The 17503-nt window shown below is 49.3% G+C and overlaps 1 protein-coding gene across 1 annotated transcript; it reads left to right on the top strand.

Moving 5' to 3' along the window:
- Positions 1-15618: 15618 nt before the first annotated feature.
- Positions 15619-16381, top strand: LOC136570460 (olfactory receptor 14J1-like; the record flags this gene model as incomplete). The annotated part of the gene is given in 2 exon segments (XM_066570931.1): positions 15619-15764; positions 15766-16381. Coding segments are annotated over 2 exon segments (762 nt in total), but the record flags the coding sequence as incomplete, so codon positions are not given.
- Positions 16382-17503: the final 1122 nt, after the last annotated feature.

Here is a 17503-nt window from a genome sequence, read left to right as displayed (position 1 = left end):
AGAGGCTGACCCTGCCCCACAGCCCAGCTCAGAAATGAACCACCCAGACTGGGTGGGGGCTCTGGTGAAGGAGATGGGCCAGATGCTGAAGGAGCACATTTCCCCAGCTGGTGAGAAACCCTCCCCCTGCCCCAAAGAGGGAGAGTCTGATGGTGCAGCAGTGAACCCACAGATGTTACAACCGTCCAGGTTCCAGCTGAACTGCAAGGGCAGTCACAGCCAGCAGCAGTCGCCCCTGTGGAAACAAGGAGGTCTAAGATGAAATCAGATCACCCTAGAAAAGGCTAAGAATGGAGGGCCCTCACAACCCGCAGGGGAGCCAACGGTTGAGATCATCACCAAGTCCCTGATGTACAAAAGTCTCTGTAATCTGCACAAAGACATTGTACGACAGGGATGTGAGGCTTATACAACCTGGTTACTCCGGGTCTGGGACCTTATGGGTACAGGCCTGCAACTGGATGGTGGTGAGGCAAGGAATTTGGGACCCTTGACCCAAGACTCAGGTATGAATCAGATTTTTGTAAGGGAGCTAGGGTCCCTTTGTCTCTGGGAGCAGCTTTTATTGAGTGTGAGAGAGAGGTTTGTCCACAGGGAGAGAATGCAGGAGCAGCACCATAGAATGTGCTGGAAGATCCTCGAGGAAGGGATCCAACAGCTGAGAGAAGTGGCAGTGTTGGAGGTACTCTTTGGGAGGGATGGACAGCATGATAATGACCCTGACAAGGTCAGTGCACAGGGCAAATGCTGTGGAGTCTGGCAAATCTGGGGCCATCTCAATACACCACCTTCATTGCAATGATTAATGCCGATAACAACCGAGAGACGGTGGGCTCTGTCACCAACAAGCTTAGAAATTGTGAGAGTGTGATCAATGGCCTCATGCAGGCTCCTGTCTCTGCTGTGATCAAGGCCCTAAAGAGGAGATGAGGTGTCGCTATAGAGCACGACATGGCACAAGCACCAGGACTCAGATCAGAAGGCTGTATAAGAGAGATTTATTAAAGCAACAGGTTGCCTTTATAGCTTTACAAGATTATTATATTTACTTAACAAACACATACACTGCCCATTGGTCATGAAAAATAAACAAAGTTCTCAATAGGTGAAAAGGAGCCACGTCACTCTGTGAGCCAACTAAAGTCCATATATTGTAACTCTCTCGTTCTTCACGTTGCCATGCTGATAGCCTTGGTACCTTCCTCGAGAGTGATGTGGGGCTTTCCTTATCTTCAGGAAGCCTTCGCTGGCTTACAGCAACAGCACAAAAATGTTTTTCCTATAATTCCCCCTTTTTGTATTTGACCCACAAAAACAACTGCTAAGGACTTCTGCAGGGCCCTTGCAAAAATCCAAGCAGACAGAGGATCCATTCTTCATTCACTTACAACTGACCAACTTCTACCCAACCCACAACACACACCCTCACAATCTTAGCACTCATATACAAACAAGGCACATAAAAAATAGATCCTCAAGTACCATTACAGACCTTGCAATTTCCAGATGACACATTTGTAGCAGAATGACACCTTCACCTCTAGTCAAATAACTTTCACCCACACAGAGTCAGAGACCAAGTCATCTGCCTAGTCACCACTTAGGACCAAGTAGCATCCACTTAACTTTACAACTGGTTGTTGCTATCATAATGGGCAACCAACCTAGTTGCTCAAAGTTTGGAGTTCATCTACTAATTCAACCCCTCTGCAAAGGCAACACTTCTCCCTTAGGTACATCAAATTCCCCTATTTTTGGCATTGTCGGTGCCCTGCAAAAGGAAATGGTACAAGACACATTTCTCAGTACTACCAACCTCTCTGTAAGAGAATTCAAGGAAAAGAAGCAAAAGTAACACCCACTAACATAAATTTTGTATTTTCAGGGTAAGCCTGTAACTCCCTTTACTCTGTCTTGAATTACCATCTTTCCCACACATTCCTTGAGGGTCCATGCTTCCATGCACCTAATAACCAATGCAATTGCCTACTCATTTTGCTTCCGCTGTAGAACCACCCATCCTGTCCTTTCCTGTGTGCTCCAAATAAGGTTTAACACAACGGGCAGAGACCCAACGAGAGCCATTTCCCGTTAAAACACATGCATATCCTCTTCTCCATATTACTAATTCCACTGGGCCAGTCCACTTTCCCGTGATTAAATCTTTTACCCATACATTAATACCTTTCTGAAAGTTTGGCTGTTTTGCATTCAAAGACAAAAAATGATAGAATATAGGAGACAATTCTAAGTCAGGTAAAGGATGTAGAAAGTTTAAGACATAAACAGTTTTATCTAATCTCACTTGAGGTGACTCCCTCTGCATTCCCCCTTTTTTTTTGTACCTGTCGTTTCAACACACCATGAGCACGTTCAATAATTGCTTGGCCTGTCGAATACCAGTGGAATGATCAACACCCCAGGCACGAAAAAACACTTGCAATTTCTTTGAAACACACGCCGGGCCATTATCTGTCTTTACATGTGATGGAACGCCTAAGATGGAAAAGGCGTGGCAAAAATGACGAATAACACCCCGAGCTGTTTCACCTGCCAATGCTGAAGCAACCATGGCATGAGAAAAAGCGTCAATTTTAACATGAACATACTTTAGACTGCCAAATTCAGGCATTTTTGTAACATCTGTTTGCCATCCTTGCAAAGGGAGTAAGCCTCTAGGATTAGTGCTGTAATATTGTGAAACATGAGCCATATGACAATCAGGGCAAGAAGAAATAATTGACTTTGCTTCGCTGTGTGATAACTTAAATTGCTGCCATGGTGCCTGAGCACCCTGATGAAAAAATTGGTGAGATAGAACAGCTTGCTGTAACACATTAGGCACCGTTTTTACTGCTGAGGCAGCCACAAGGGAATCCACATAGGCGCTACCTTCAACAAAGAATCCAGGTAGCAATGTATGGCTATGGATATGCATAATAAAATAAGAATGCTTTCGATTACGAATAACAGTCCACAATTTTAACAACATAACAAATAATGGTTTCTCCTTTACATTATACAACACAGCTTGATCCAACTGTTTCACTCAATTAGAAACATAAACAGAATCAGCAACTATATTGATGGAATTAGGAAATAAGCTAAAGGCCAAAAGTACGACACAAAGTTCAACTAATTAAAAGACCCTTGTTGAACCCATATTCCCAGCAGTCATTCTTCTTCCAGGCTACAGCAGTTTTTCCAGTTTTCCCTGATCTATCTGTAAAAACTGTGGCACCTTCCATTGGCACAGAAGAGCAAAATTGTTTCCCCTGAAAGGGAATCTTCTTAGTGAAATCCAAAAGAGGATGAGAAGGTAAATGATATGCTATTTGACCTGTAAAGGAAGATAAGGCAGATTGCAACTCATGATTGTTTTGAAAACACCACTCAAAATACCATTGTTATACCAGTATGACAATAGTTACAGGAGCACGGCCTAAGATCTCATGGCAGCGTCTGCGACCTTTGATAATGATGTCTGCAAAAAGCTCATACAGGCCTGGAGCTGTTTTTCGGGACCTGAAAGACAAAAAATATCCACTCCAAAATATGCAATTTGTCTTCCCATTTATCATTCCATTGAGACTACAATCTGCATGGTATTTCATCATCTCTCAAAATAAATAATTGCACACCAAGAGAAACTCTGTCCTGGTAACAAATTTAGATGTCAAGGGCAATTCAACACCTTCTACAGCCTTTTTTGCTGCAGCAGTCAAATGTCTCTCATCGGTAGAGGAAGTTATCCCGGATAGTAAGTCATACAAAGGTTGAAGTTGATGATTGGTTATCCCCAAGTATGGCCTAAGCCAATCTATTGCACCAACTAATTTCTGTACGTCAACAGCAGTTTTAATATCAATGTCCAGTTTTACAGGTTGAGGCACAATTTGTGTATTGGTGATTATCAACCCCAAATATTTCCAAGGCATCTGCCTTTGAACTTTCTCCAGAGCAATAACCAAACCAACTGGAGTGTACACATCGTCCAGCAGTTTGAGGGCATTGTGTCTTCACATGCCCCGATTCTTCACAAGCAGAACATCTGGGTGAAGATTTCATTACTTCAGCCAAAGCAGCCATTTTATGCTCAACCAAACCAACCTTTGAGCAAGCAACTACAAGATCAGACAGTGGGGGACCTCCCGCTAAAGAATCAATAATTCACCTGCAGTCTTTGTTTGCGTTGTCCCAGGCTGTCTGCATAAAATTTGCCTGAGCTTATCATCTTCTACTTGCTTCTCAAGGGCTGCAGCAACCCTCTCCACAAACTGCAGCAAAGGTTCCTTCACCCCTTGCTGGATGGTAATAAACCTTGGTTTAGGAGCTGCCATTTCCATTGTTTGGAGTAAAGCACTCATGTGTGGTGTTTGTGAGGTCCCCAGGACGAGGTGAGAGATGAGAATTTGACTCCATGTTCTCAGAGGGCTGATTTATTATTTTATGACATTATATTTTATGGAAAGAAATTATATACTAAAACGATACTAAACTATAGAGAAAGGATACATCAGAAGGCTAGAAAAGAATGATGATAAAACCCCATGACTCCTCAGAGCCTCAACACAGTTGGACCATGATTGGTCATTAAATTAAAACAATTCACATGGAACCAATCAAACATTCACCTGTTGGTAAACAATGTTCAAGCCACATTCCAAAGCAGCAAACACAGGAGCATCAATCAGATACTTATTGTTTTCATTCCTCCCTGAGGCTTCTCAGCTTCCCAGGAGAAAATCCTGGGCAAAGAGGAATTTTCAGAAAATATCATGGGGACACTCATACCCAGCTGCTGGGCCTATGCCAGAACCAGGGGGTCCCATCTTGCCTGCAAATCCGGGTTAGAGAATGGTCCATTGCCCAGCAAGGCATCAGCTCCCACAGCGTGACATGGATCCTGCTGGGGTAACTGCACATTGTCCAATGCTGCTCTTTCAACCATTTGTTTCCAGGTAGCTTGAAACACACCATACTGCACTGGCTGAAACAGAATCGTAGCAAGGTGAACAATATCATAAGGTGCAAGTACATCAGCATTTAGAACACAAATCACTTGCATCACCTGGGAAGAGTTAACACCATACTGATCTACTTTTGACTGGAGATCCCTCCATACAAAACCCTGATGGCTATCTTCTTGTCCCGAATTAGGAACAGCTTTGAAAACAGGAAAAGCCACAGGCCCACCAGAAGCACCAGAAGCCATCTCCATCCTTTTAGGTGCACCTATTTTCTCTAACAAATTCCAATCTCCCACTTCAGCTGCTTTCATTCTCACATGCTCCCAGAATTGCAAAGGGTGTCAAGGAGTCACAGCCACCTGGCAGGGAGGCAGAGTCCAAGAAACAGCAGGCCTGGATCTGCTCCGAGGTCTAACAGAAACAGATTCCTGCGTCTTTTTGGGTGTACTTATAACCGGCAGTTCATTGTCAGAACTATCACTAGAGAAAGAAGGACGCAATGTTAAAAATTGCTTTTGTTCAACCAGTTCAGGAGGGAGGGGCAGGCCAGATGGCTCAGCTGGGGCTGGAGTGGAGGCAGAGGACTCGAAGGAGGGCAGAGGAGGGGCGGAGGGCTCAAGGGAAAGCTGGGGGTGGTGGGGAGCAACTGATCCACGGGAGGGTGAGAGGGGAGCAGGGGAGCAAATGGCCCAGAGAGAGACAGAAGGGCCAATGACCCAGCCTGTTTTTCACTTGGCTTCTTCTGGAACTTCATTTTGCCTAATTGCTGTGCAGGCACAAGATACTTTGGTTTGGTGCTCAGTTCAACCAACTGCTGAGCAGTTTAACACAGGTTTAACATACACTCAGCAGTCTGTTGGAGATGAGTACCAAGGAGCAGTCTCAGCCTGCCGCTTGATTCTCACGATAGCAAACCCTGGGGGAACCTCCACAGCAACTGCAGCAGGCTCTTCAGGGGGAGATACATGGACAGGCTCAGCCTCAACTTCCTCCTGTTCCTCTACTTCAGTTTCTTGCTCTAATTCCTCTTCCTCCAATTCCTCCCCTCTATCTTGTTCTGCTTTCCGTTCCTTTGTTATAAATGATCAATCAAAAAGCCAAATTTATCAAAATGCAAAAACGATTTTTTTTTTTTCTGTGACCAAAATATGGTCCTCAAAAACCCCACAGCCAAAGAGAAAGTGTCGAGCCCGGGGTCAGCGCTGTGTGAACCTGGATCTGACCTCTATCGTATCAGACCTTCCCCTGTTGACGAGCACCACTTCTTGCAGGGCTGTTTTATACAGTTTGTTATGCCTGAGGCAGAGGAGTCCCGATTTCTTTTGTAACTGCATATTCCCGACAGTTTCTTTCACTGTGCAGAGCTGGACAATCGCTGTTTCCTGGTCAACAGCCGGCGTTAATTGCATCCAGGGAAGTCGTCTATTCAGATGTATTGTTCTGGCAACTTCTGCTATCTCGATCGATTGTATCAGTTGGGCAATGATCGTCCTCAGCGTCTTACAATCGCCCGGGATAGCAGCAATCATCGCGCTGGACACTTCTATTCATAAGTTAACTGGGTATTGTTCTCCTGCTGCCTTCAGGAACCTTGAGATTCCAAGTAGACGTCTGCCTCTGGGCTGCTTGTGGTCAGAGACTCGTTTGGATTTCACAGTCTTATAAAATACGTTCTCTCTATAAGCATGAATTATTCCATAACATATATTACACCTTCAACGCCTCATACAACAGTCTCCAGGTAGCAGCCAAATCAACAACTGTCTTATACTCCTTAGATATCTCTTCCCATAGTCTCTTCCCAACCTTTTTCCATGCCCGGACACTGAAGGCAGTGTCGGCATCAGCTTCAAAGTCCTGTGGTTTACACCATGTCAGTAAACTACCAAGAGCATAATCAGAAGCTTGAACATTTTTCCTTTTCAATAAAGCCTTCCACGTGGACAAAACAGCCTTTTCCTCATTTAATAAATTATTTCCCATTATTTTTCCCAGTCACTTACCTCGAATCAGACGTCTGAATTAGGTCCGGTCCTCCGTAGCGTCCTTGCTGCCTTCACTCGTTTTTAGGGTACCTTTCAACTTTTTCTCTTTTTTGTCTTTCCTTTTTTACAGTCCTGTTGCAATCATGGCAGGGCCACCAGATGTCGATACAGAGCACGACACAGCACAAAGTACCACGACTCCATCAGAAGGGTGCAAGAGAGATTTATTATAGCAACATGTTGCTGTTATACTCTGTCAAGATATTTACATTTACTGAACAGACACATTCACTGCCCATTGGTCATAAGAAAGAAACAAAGTTCTCAGTAGGTGACCAAGGAGCCATGTCACTTTGTGAGCCAACTAAAGTCCCTATCTTCTAACTCTCTCTCTTTCTCCATGGTGTCATGGTGATAGCCTTGGTACCTTCCTCCAGAGAGATACGGGGCTTTCCTGATCTTCAGGAAGCCTTCGCTGGCTCACAAGAACAGCACAAACATATGTTTCCTACAATGAGAGAGATGAAGGAGGAGGTGAGGAAGATCAATTTGGCACCAGTGCAGGTTACAGGCCCCAAAGTCAGAGCCCAACATCCCCCAGCTAGAGAAAGAGGGTGCACCCAATGAGCCAACCTGTAGTTCTTCCTGCGTGACCATGGGGAAGACATGGGAAGGTGGGATGGGAAATCCACTTCTCTCCTGGCAGCACGGGTGCATCAGCTCAAGGAGGGAAACACTAACTGAGGTAATTCCACTAAAGTGAAGGCAGCCCCAACCTGCCATGACCGAGCTGCCAGGTGTGATCTGTCAGATCCCCTTGAAGGAACCTCTACCATGTATGCCCAGGAAAGAAATAATAACCAGGGCTAGGAGGGTCCTGCCTCTAGCCAGGAAGAGGCACAGCAAAACCGGATTTTCTGGATGGTGTGGATCCGATGGCCTGGCACATCAGAGCCACAAAAATACAACGCCTTAGTTGATACTGGTGTGCAGTGTACCCTAATGCCATCGGGACATGTGGGGGCAGAACCCGTTTCCATTGCTGGGGTGACGGGGGGATCACAGCAATTGACCCTGTTGGGAGCTGAGGTGAGCCTGACTGGGAAGGAGTGGCAGAAACATCCTATTGTGACTGGCCCAGAGGCCCCATGTATTCTGGGCATAGACTTCTACCAGAATGGCTTCATAAACACCCCAAGGGACTCGGGTGGCCTTTTGGAATAGCTGCTGTAGACGCAGAGAACATTAGGCAGTTGAACACCTTGCCTGGACTATCAGAAAACTCATCTGCAGTAGGACTCCTGAGGGTGGAAGAGCAATGAGTACCAATTGTTACCTCGACAGTGCACCACTGGCAGTGTTGAACAAATTGAGATGCCGTGATCTGTAGCAGGCTCCGAGCCTGCTAGGGCTCGACGGAGGGAAGAGGCTTAAAGATAGGAAAATGCCAAGTCAAGGTGAAATAGCAACGAATTGAGATGCCGTGATCCCCATCCACAGAATGATCCGGGAGCTGGAGAGCCAAAGGGTGCTCAGCAAATCCCACTCACCCTTCAACAGCCCAATCTGGCCTGTGCACAATCTGACAGAGAATGGAGATTCACTGTGGACTATCATGCCTTGAATGAAGTGACTCCACTGCTGAGCGCAGCTGTGCCGAACATGCTGGAACTCCAGTACGAGCTGGAGTCCAAGGCAGCAAAGTGCTTTGCCACTATAGACATTGCTAACGTGTTTTTCTCCATTCCTCTGGCAGCAGAATGCAGGCCTCAGTTTGCTTTCACCTGGAGGGGCGTGCAGTACACCTGGAACCGACTGCCCCAGGGGTGGAAGCACAGCCCCACCATCTGCCATGGACTGATCCAAGCTGCACTGGAAAAGGGTGAGGCTCCAGAAGACCTGCAGTACATCGAGGACATCATTGTGTGGGGGAACATGGCAATGGAAGTGTTTGAGAAAGGAGAGAGGATCATCCAGATTCTGCTGGAAGCTGGCTTCACCATCAAGAAGAGCAAAGTCAAAGGACCGCCCGAGAGATCCAGCTTCTGGGAGTGAAGTGGCAAGATGGATGGCGTCAGATTCCCACTGAGGTCATCAGTAAGATCACAACAATGTCTCCACCGACCAGCAAGAAGGAAACACAAGCTTTCTTAGCCATAGGTTTTTGGAGAATGCACATTCCCAAATACAGCCAGATTGTGAGCCCTCTCCACCTGGTCACCCAAAAAAAGAACGAGTTCCACTGGGGCCCTGAACAGCAACCAGCCTTTGCTCAGATCAAGCAGGAGATCGCTCATGCAGTAGCCCTTGGAACAGTCAGGACAGGAGCAGAGGTGAAGAACGTGCTCTACTCTGCAGCCAGGAACAATGGCTTGTCCTGGAGCCTTTGGCAGAAGGTGCCTGGGGAGACTCAAGGCCGATCACTGGGATTCTGGAGCCGAAGTTACAGAGGATCCAAAGCCAACTACACTCCCACTGAGAAGGAAATCTTGACTGCCTATGAAAGAGTTCAAGGGACCTCGGAGGTGATTGGCACAAAAGCACAACTCCTCCTGGCACCCCGACTACCGGTGCTGGGGTGGATGTTTAAAAGAAAGGTTCTCTGTACCCACCACACCAGTGACACCACATGGGGCAAATGGATTGCTCTGATCACACAGCGTGCCTGTATTGGAAACCTGAATCACCTTGGGATTTTGGAGATAAATACAAACTGGCTGGAAGGTGAAAACTTTGGTCTCACTGACAAAGAGGAGCAGGTACAAGTGACACGGGCTGAGGAAGCTCCACCGTACAACCAACTACCAGCAGAGGAAACACACTACGCTCTTTTCACTGATGGCTCCTGACACATTGTAGGGATGAACTGGAAATGGAAAGCAGCTGTATGGAGCCCCACACGACAGATTGCACAAGCTATCAAAGGAGAAGGTGGATCAAGTCAATTTACTGAACTCAAAGCCATTCAGATGGCCCTGGACATTGCTGAAAGAGAGAAGGGGCCAAAACGATACCTTTTATATCGATTCATGGATGATAGCCATTGATCTGTGAGGTTGGCTGGAAAGGTGGAAAAAGTCCAATTGGCAGCATAGAGGAAAATCAATCTGGGCTGCTGATGAATGGGAAGACATTGCTTCTTGGTTGGAGAAGCTACCTGTGAAAGTCTGCCATTGAGATGCCCATGTCCCCAAGAGTCGGGCTAGTGAGGAACACCAAAACAACGAGCAGGTAGGTCAGGCTGCAAAGATAGAGGTGCCAAAGATAGACTTAGATTGGCAACATACAGGGGAGTTGTTCCCAGCTCAATGGGCCCATGATGCCTCAGGTCATCAGGGCAGAGATGCCACCTGTAAGTGGGCACGAGACCGAGGGGTGGATCTAACCATGGACAGTATTTCTCAGGTTATCCATGACTGTGAGACGTGTGCTGCCATCAAGCAGGCCCAGCAGGTGAAGCCCCTGTGGTACAGTGGGCAGTGGTCCAAGTACAAGTATGGGGAGGCCTGGCAGATTGACTCCATCACACTGCCCCAGACACGCCAGGGCAAGTGCTACGTGCTGACCATGGTGGAAGCCACCACGGGATGGCTGGAGACCGACCCTGTGCCTCACACCACTGCCCAGAACACCATCCTGGGCCTGGAAAAGCAAGTCCTGTGGAGACGTGGTGTGGGAGGATCTTCATCCACTCGTCCCAGGTGTCCATGGGGTTGGGCTTCTTACCTACATACGGGCAGTCGTTTGGTGACAGGGGGACTCCCACCAGGCATGTTAAGAGTGGACCGTCTACGCTTCCAATGGCCATGCAAAGATTGTCTTGCTTTAATGACTTTGCCAAAGTGACCCAGATGTTTTGTTTTGGCTGAGGGACGATCCAGCCGGTGGTCACTTGGATACAGATGAGGGCGCTGATAAAGACGATGACAACGATGGCACTGGTACTGCTGTGGGGTGCCCTGGAGGGTGTGACAGAAAGAATCATACTTCTTCTTTCCCACTGGGTAGTTTTCACTTGTGTACGGTAAAAACACACATTAGTTGACTTATTTTAAGACATTCTTAAATATTTTTAAGTTCCCCCTATAGTTCTTCCCAACTCCTCCCAATCACACCCTTCTCTTTTGTTAAGGGAAGTTTGAGGGAGGGAAAAAGGAGCAGTTTCAAGAGGGGAAAGAGGGAGGGGGTAGGGATAAAAGGTCACTGGTAGAGGGATGGTGGAAAAGGCAGGGGTGTGTCTGCATTTGAGATTGACATGGATGTTGTCAGTGGGATGTATCTATGTGCGATGAGTGTCCTTGCCACAATGTTTGGATATATGAATTTCTTTTTTCTCCATCTCCAAGAGAAAGCTGCTTCTGTGGCATGGTGGGAGAGGGAGCTGACTTTGTGTTCATTCGAGGGGTCGTCTTCAGATCTGTGGTCTACTGATAAATCTTCTGGGAATCCACCGGGGTCCTGTATCTGTAGAAACACAAGCATATCCTCTCCCCCACATAGCGAGAGGGTATGGCCCTTCAATAATTTTAGATTCATGATTCTGGTCAAGTACTGGAGGTCTTTCTTTGAGGTGTGTGTACATGTTGTTATGAAAGTGCCTTAAGACAGAGGGGTTTGGTCCTTTTTGAGAGCAATTCATGAAATTCATAGCATAAAGTACTTTGCACAGTCTGTCTTGGATAGAGAGAGCCGGAGGCTATGTACAAATCACAAATGGGACGGGGCTGCTGTGGAACGTGCCTTGAGCTGTTTTATTTTCCAGCATCAGTCTCATCACATGGTTATGAGAATGGGAAGATGCCAGCAGCTCGTGTCCTTGGCAGCAGACAAAGAACTCAATGTTACAACTTACTTTAAAAGTATTTTGACCAATCCCACAAAGCAAAAGTATATTGACAGTAGTTCTATCCAACCACAATAAGCACAGGTACCTTTGGTTAAAACAATGCTTGCTTATTTTGAATACAATACCTGCTTGTAAGCCTTAAAACACAATGCACAGAGCTCCATTATTAAGCTTCAAACTTCCTGATATCTTGCTAGAAAAACTCTTCTGTAGCTTAGAGAGTTTTTCTAGACAAGCGTTAATACACAGACCATTGTTCTATTTGTCCTTGCTTTACGACTTTTTAAATATTTTTTCTGCTGACCAATCTCATGGCTACTGCTTAGCTCTAATCACAGTCCTGCTGTCTCTGAGGCCTGCCTTTTGCAGCTTTCCCAGAAACCCTCTGATTTTGTGGATTCCCACACTGAACACAAGTTCAGCTATTTTAAATCAAATGCTCACTGATGTAGATAGTATTAGACATTGCACAATGCAAAATAGAGCTGCTATAGATTTTTTGCTGTTAGCACATGGGCACAGGTGTGAGGATTTTGAAGGAATGTGTTGTATGAATCTCTCTGGCCAGTCTACATCCATTCACAGGAAACTCATACAACTACAAGACAACATGAAGAAATTGACTCTGATTGGGGCTTGGATGAATGGTTTGAGGGATGGGGAAGAACTGGATGATTGAAAGATACCTTAAGGGAGCTTTGTTATTACTAGTAGTTATTATTATATTGCTTTGAGCTATTCCATGCATAGTGATATTGGTGACCCACTTGGTAGAAAATACAGTGAAAAGGGTTTGGCTGGTGCAAGAAGAAGAAGGGGGAGTTGTAGCAATGTATCTGAACAACTTAGACCACACTGTGCACCAGCCATATTGCTTGTAGTTCTTCTTATCAGAGCCCTCTGGAATTCACCAAGGTTACTAAGACATAAACTGTGCTAAATGAAGAAAGAAAATGCTGAGAAACAGAATACCAAGACTACAAGAACCAGATAACAGAGGGCTGTGAACCACCTGGACTGTAACCAATCACATACCCTGAGAAGTGAGTGCAGAACACAAGGACAAGAGAGAGGCACCAATGAAGAGATGCGTGATCAGTGTGTGCAGTAGAGTTAGAATGCATAAATAAGTGCATAATGTAAACAATCAATGGCTACAGCTTAATGATATTGGTTAGTTGTATGGGAGTCCTGTTTTCCCACCAAGGGTGCCTGGGAAGGAGGGATGGTTCTTTTCCATAAAAAGGAAAGCACTGAGGCAGGAGCAGGAGACAAGTGACCCTTGCAGGCCTGGGGCCTCATGGCCTCCTTGTCCCTGCTCAGCAGCCGGGCAGGGGCCGCCCCATGCTCCTGCCCTTGGCATTGCACATCCCCACATGCCAGTGCCCATCCCGGCAAGAGCCCTGAGCAAGGAGGGAGGGACAGGATCTGCCTGGCCAGGCCCTGGGGCTCAGGCCTTGGCCCTTGGCATTCCTCAAACACATCCAGCTTTGCTCAGCACCAGAGACACCTTGGCCTTGTTTGTCCCCAGCTGTCATCACTGCCTGCAGTGTTCTGCTCTACCTGGAACCTGGGGACACTTTCCCAGTGGTGTTCCTCTATGGGACCCATTAAAACTTCAAGAAACTTCAGTGTTTCAATTTACCTTTGAGTTCTTGAGAAGTTTTTGATCACTCTCTCAGGGACGGAGTCTGATGTAAACAACACCAAATCCCCAAGAGGCTCATTAAAGTCCTTGTGCTGTGTCTGTGCTGCTGAGCTTTAAAGGAACAGCTCTTCCCAGGGCCAGCTCCTCTCCCAGCCCAGCAGGGCTGAGGGCTCTGCCTGCAGGCACTGAGGGGACAGGAGCCAGGCAGAGACAGGCTGAAGGCAATCAGGATTGGGAAGACATTGAGCTGAGACTTCACCTGGGGAAAGATCTTCACAGCCCTGTGCATGGTGAGTGTGTGGGTGCAGGGCAATGTCCCCTGTGCTCCTGGAGGGATCTCCTGAAGCCAGCACACCCCAGAGCCTGGGGGATGTGTCAGGAGGACTCTCCCAGTTTCTCTGTGGCACAGGAGGAGCAGGAGGAGGAGGAGGAGGAGGAGGATGTGCTGCAGAGCGGGGCTGCCCTGGGCACCGTCAGAGGGACAGGGCAGGACGGCTCCTGCTGCCAGGGACGGCTGCAGGGGCTGAAGCTGGGGCTGCAGCCAGGGCTGCTCAGAGCTATAGCTGAAGACCAGGTCATTTTTGACGGGACTTGTCAAGAGCACATTCAGGGCAGGAGTTTCCTGCTTGGGTCTCTGCTTTCTGGAATCCGTGCTCCCACTTTTCCCTGGCTCAGCTGGGTGGCAATGGAAACTCAGCTGTGCATAGGAGAGCAGGGGCTGAGACTCTTAAACCATCACCCTGAGGATTCCTGGGCACCTCAGCAAGTGCCTGCACCTGCCCAGCCTCCAGATCCATGCAGCATCACCTTTCCATGGTGCCCAGGCTGGGGGAGCTGTTTTTTAATCCCTGCAGGGCCGAGCAGCTGCAGGGCAGGGCTGGCCCAGGGGCTGGGCTGGGCTCTGGCAGCTCTGGCAGGGAAGGAGCCCGGGGCCACAGGAGCAGCTGGGGCTGGGACAGCTCCAGCAGCAGAGCCGTGGGCAGGGAGGGAGGGAGGCAGTGCTGAGGGCAGCCCTGCTGCAGGGCAGGTGTGGCACCTGCCGGGCCTGCCCTGCAGGGCAGACACTGCCCTGAGCAGCACAGCTCTTGTGTCCCCTCGCAGCCAGCACAGCCCTCAGCCCGGGGGCTCGGGGCCCTCAGTCCCTCCTGGGCCGGCAGAGCAGCCCCAGAGATGAAGGGCATCTCTCCGGCCATGTGCCCATTCATTCCCTGCTGACCAGGGCCTGAGGGCCACTGTCCTGCCCTGCTGCTGCCTGGCAGGGGCTGGGCAGGGCTGGGCAGGGAAAGGCTTTTCCTCAGGCCTGGCTCTCTCTATCTCTCCTTGCCTTGCCCAGGTGCTGCTGGCATTGCTGAGGGGCTCTCTGCAATGGCAGTTCCAGCTGCAGGGCCAGGCCCAGCCCTTGGGCTCCTCCTGTGCAGGCTGAGCACAGCAATGGGGTGTCCCAGCTCGCTGTGCCCGGGGAGCTCTGGGCAGGGCAGCCTGGGAGGCTGGCAATGAGCCCACTCTCCTGACTCTGGGAAAGGCAGGAGCCACTTTGTGTGCCAGGGATCCCTCTGCTCTCAGCAGCGTCTCCTGGCTGTCCAGGGTAACACAGGAGTGGATTTCAGAAAGGTGCAAGTGCAGGGCAGCTGGAACAGGAGAGAGGGACAGAGCAATCCCCATCCCTTCCCCCAGGCAGCTCCTCAGCCTTAGCTGAACATTCTTTATCCAAGTCCAAACACCAGGACTGGCCCCTGCCCTCATTGCTCCCCTGCACTGACTGGGGGTCAGGGCTGACTCCCAGGTGTCCTGCAGCTGAAGGTCCAGCTCCTGACACAACACTGCCCAACAGCAATCAGGGCTCCAGCAACAGAGCTGAAGGAAGATATTTGAGACATGGACAGGGCGAGGTGTTCAGTGGCAGGAAAGGGTCTGTGAGAAAGGGTATGACTTTTCTGTGAGAAATCTCCACTCCATTGCCCGGTCTTTCCTCCTCTAGGTCAAAATGCCCAGACACAACAAATGTCCAACAGCAGCTCCATCAGGCACTTCCTCCTGCTGGCATTGGCAGACATGCGGCAGCTGCAGCTCCTGCACTTCTGCCTCTTGCTGGGCATCTCCCTGGCTGCCCTCCTGGGCAACGGCCTCATCATCAGCGCCGTAGCCTGCGGCCACCACCTGCACACGCCCATGTTCTTCTTCCTGCTCAACCTGGCCCTCAGCGACCTGGGCTCCATCTGCACCACTGTCCCCAAAGCCATGCACAATTCCCTCTGGGACACCAGCACCATCTCCTACTCAGCATGTGCTGCACAAGTGTTTTTCTTTATCTTCTTTATTTGCGCAGTTTTCCCTCCTGACCATCATGTGCTACGACCGCTACGTATCCATCTGCAAACCCCTGCACTATGGGACCCTCCTGGGCAGCAGAGCTTGTGCCCACATGGCAGCACCTGCCTGGGCCAGTGCCTTTCTCAATGCTCTGCTGCACACAGCCAATACATTTTCCCTGCCCCTGTGCCAGGGCAATGCCCTGGGCCAGTTCTTCTGTGAGGTGCCCCAGATCCTCAAGCTCTCCTGCTCACACTCCACCTTCAGAAAAATTTGGATTTCATTACTTGGTGTCTGTTTAGCTCTTGGCTGTTTTGTGTTCATGGTTTTCTCCTATGTGCAGATCTTCAGGGCTGTGCTGAGGATCCCCTCTGAGCAGGGACGGCACAAAGCCTTTTCCACCTGCCTCCCTCACCTGGCCGTGGTCTCACTGTTCCTCAGCACTGGCTTTTTTGCCTACCTGAAGCCCCCCTCCATCTCTTCCCCATCCCTGGATCTGGCAGTGTCAGTTCTGTACTCGGTGGTGCCTCCAGCCCTGAACCCCCTCATCTACAGCCTGAGGAACCAGGAGCTCCAGGCTGCAGTGTGGAGACTGATGACTGGACAATTTAGGAAACATTAAACTCCTTGGCAGTTTCTGAAAATAATTTGTAATAAAAGTTGTCTTTGATACTTCTTGTTGGTTTCATTTTGGAGCTTCTTTTTCATTGTTTTCCTTTTTTAATATTGTCCTTAAACTAAACCCATCAAATCTGCCATATCTCATTTTGTTTCTCCACACCTTCACTATGACCCACAGACTGTGTCAGTGAGGAGCTGTGCTCTTGATAGCTTCAAATGAAATAAATCCTTTATTTCATTTGAAGCTATCAAGAGCATAGCTCCTCACTGACACAGTCCATCAATGTTTTCCCTGGAGACCCCCCTTTTGTTGCCTTCTCTGGAGCTGCAGCAGCAATGTCTGTGTGCAGAGCTGGGGCAGATCAGTGCTGGCCCAGCAGCTGTGCCCAGCAGCAGCAGCACTTGGTGTTGCCAGTGCTGCTGCCGTGGCCCTGCCCCGCTGCCCTGGTGGCCCTGGTGTTGCTGCAGGGCCTGAGTGCTCTCGGGGCCGGGCACAGCCCTGGGGGTGGCAGTGCCGGGGCTGCAGCAGGGACAGGCCATGGGCACTGCTGGGGCAGCGCTGACGCCTCAGCCCAGGGCCTGGGGGCTCCAGGCTCCTTGCCCAGGCTCTCTCAAGAACACGGCCAGGCCAATGCTCAGCACAGAAAAGCCCCGTGAGCAGCCCCAGGCTGGCCGTGGGCAGGCTGGGGGCAAACAGCACGGCTGGGGCTCTGCAAGGGCCCTGGGGCAGACGGGAAGGAGCAGCAGAGCAGGGCCTGATCCATCCCCAGTGCGCTGCACAGCCCAGGGCAGCGTCCCAGAGCGTCCTCATGCAGCTGCCAACAACATCCCCCCTCTGCAGCCCTGGCCTCTCCCCCAGCTCACACAGGTGCCCCATCCTTGCAGGCACAGACACGGCAGCACTGGCTCAGCAGCCCCTGTTTGCATTGCACACAGCAGGGGGAGCACCCCCATGCTGTTGCTGTGGGGACATGAACCTGAGGGAGCACAAATGCCATCAGCCCCTGGGGCCAGCAAGGCCTGCGGGACACCAGGGAAACCACTCAGCTTTGTCCTGGCCTCTGCAGTCAGCCAGAAAGTTTGTTCCCATCAGCTGGGAGTTTCCTGTCCCACTGCAGACACT

Source organism: Molothrus aeneus, unplaced genomic scaffold, assembly GCF_037042795.1.
Source record: "Molothrus aeneus isolate 106 unplaced genomic scaffold, BPBGC_Maene_1.0 scaffold_34, whole genome shotgun sequence".
Taxonomy (NCBI): Eukaryota; Metazoa; Chordata; class Aves; order Passeriformes; family Icteridae; genus Molothrus; species Molothrus aeneus.
This window is presented reverse-complemented; position numbering and strand designations above follow the sequence as displayed.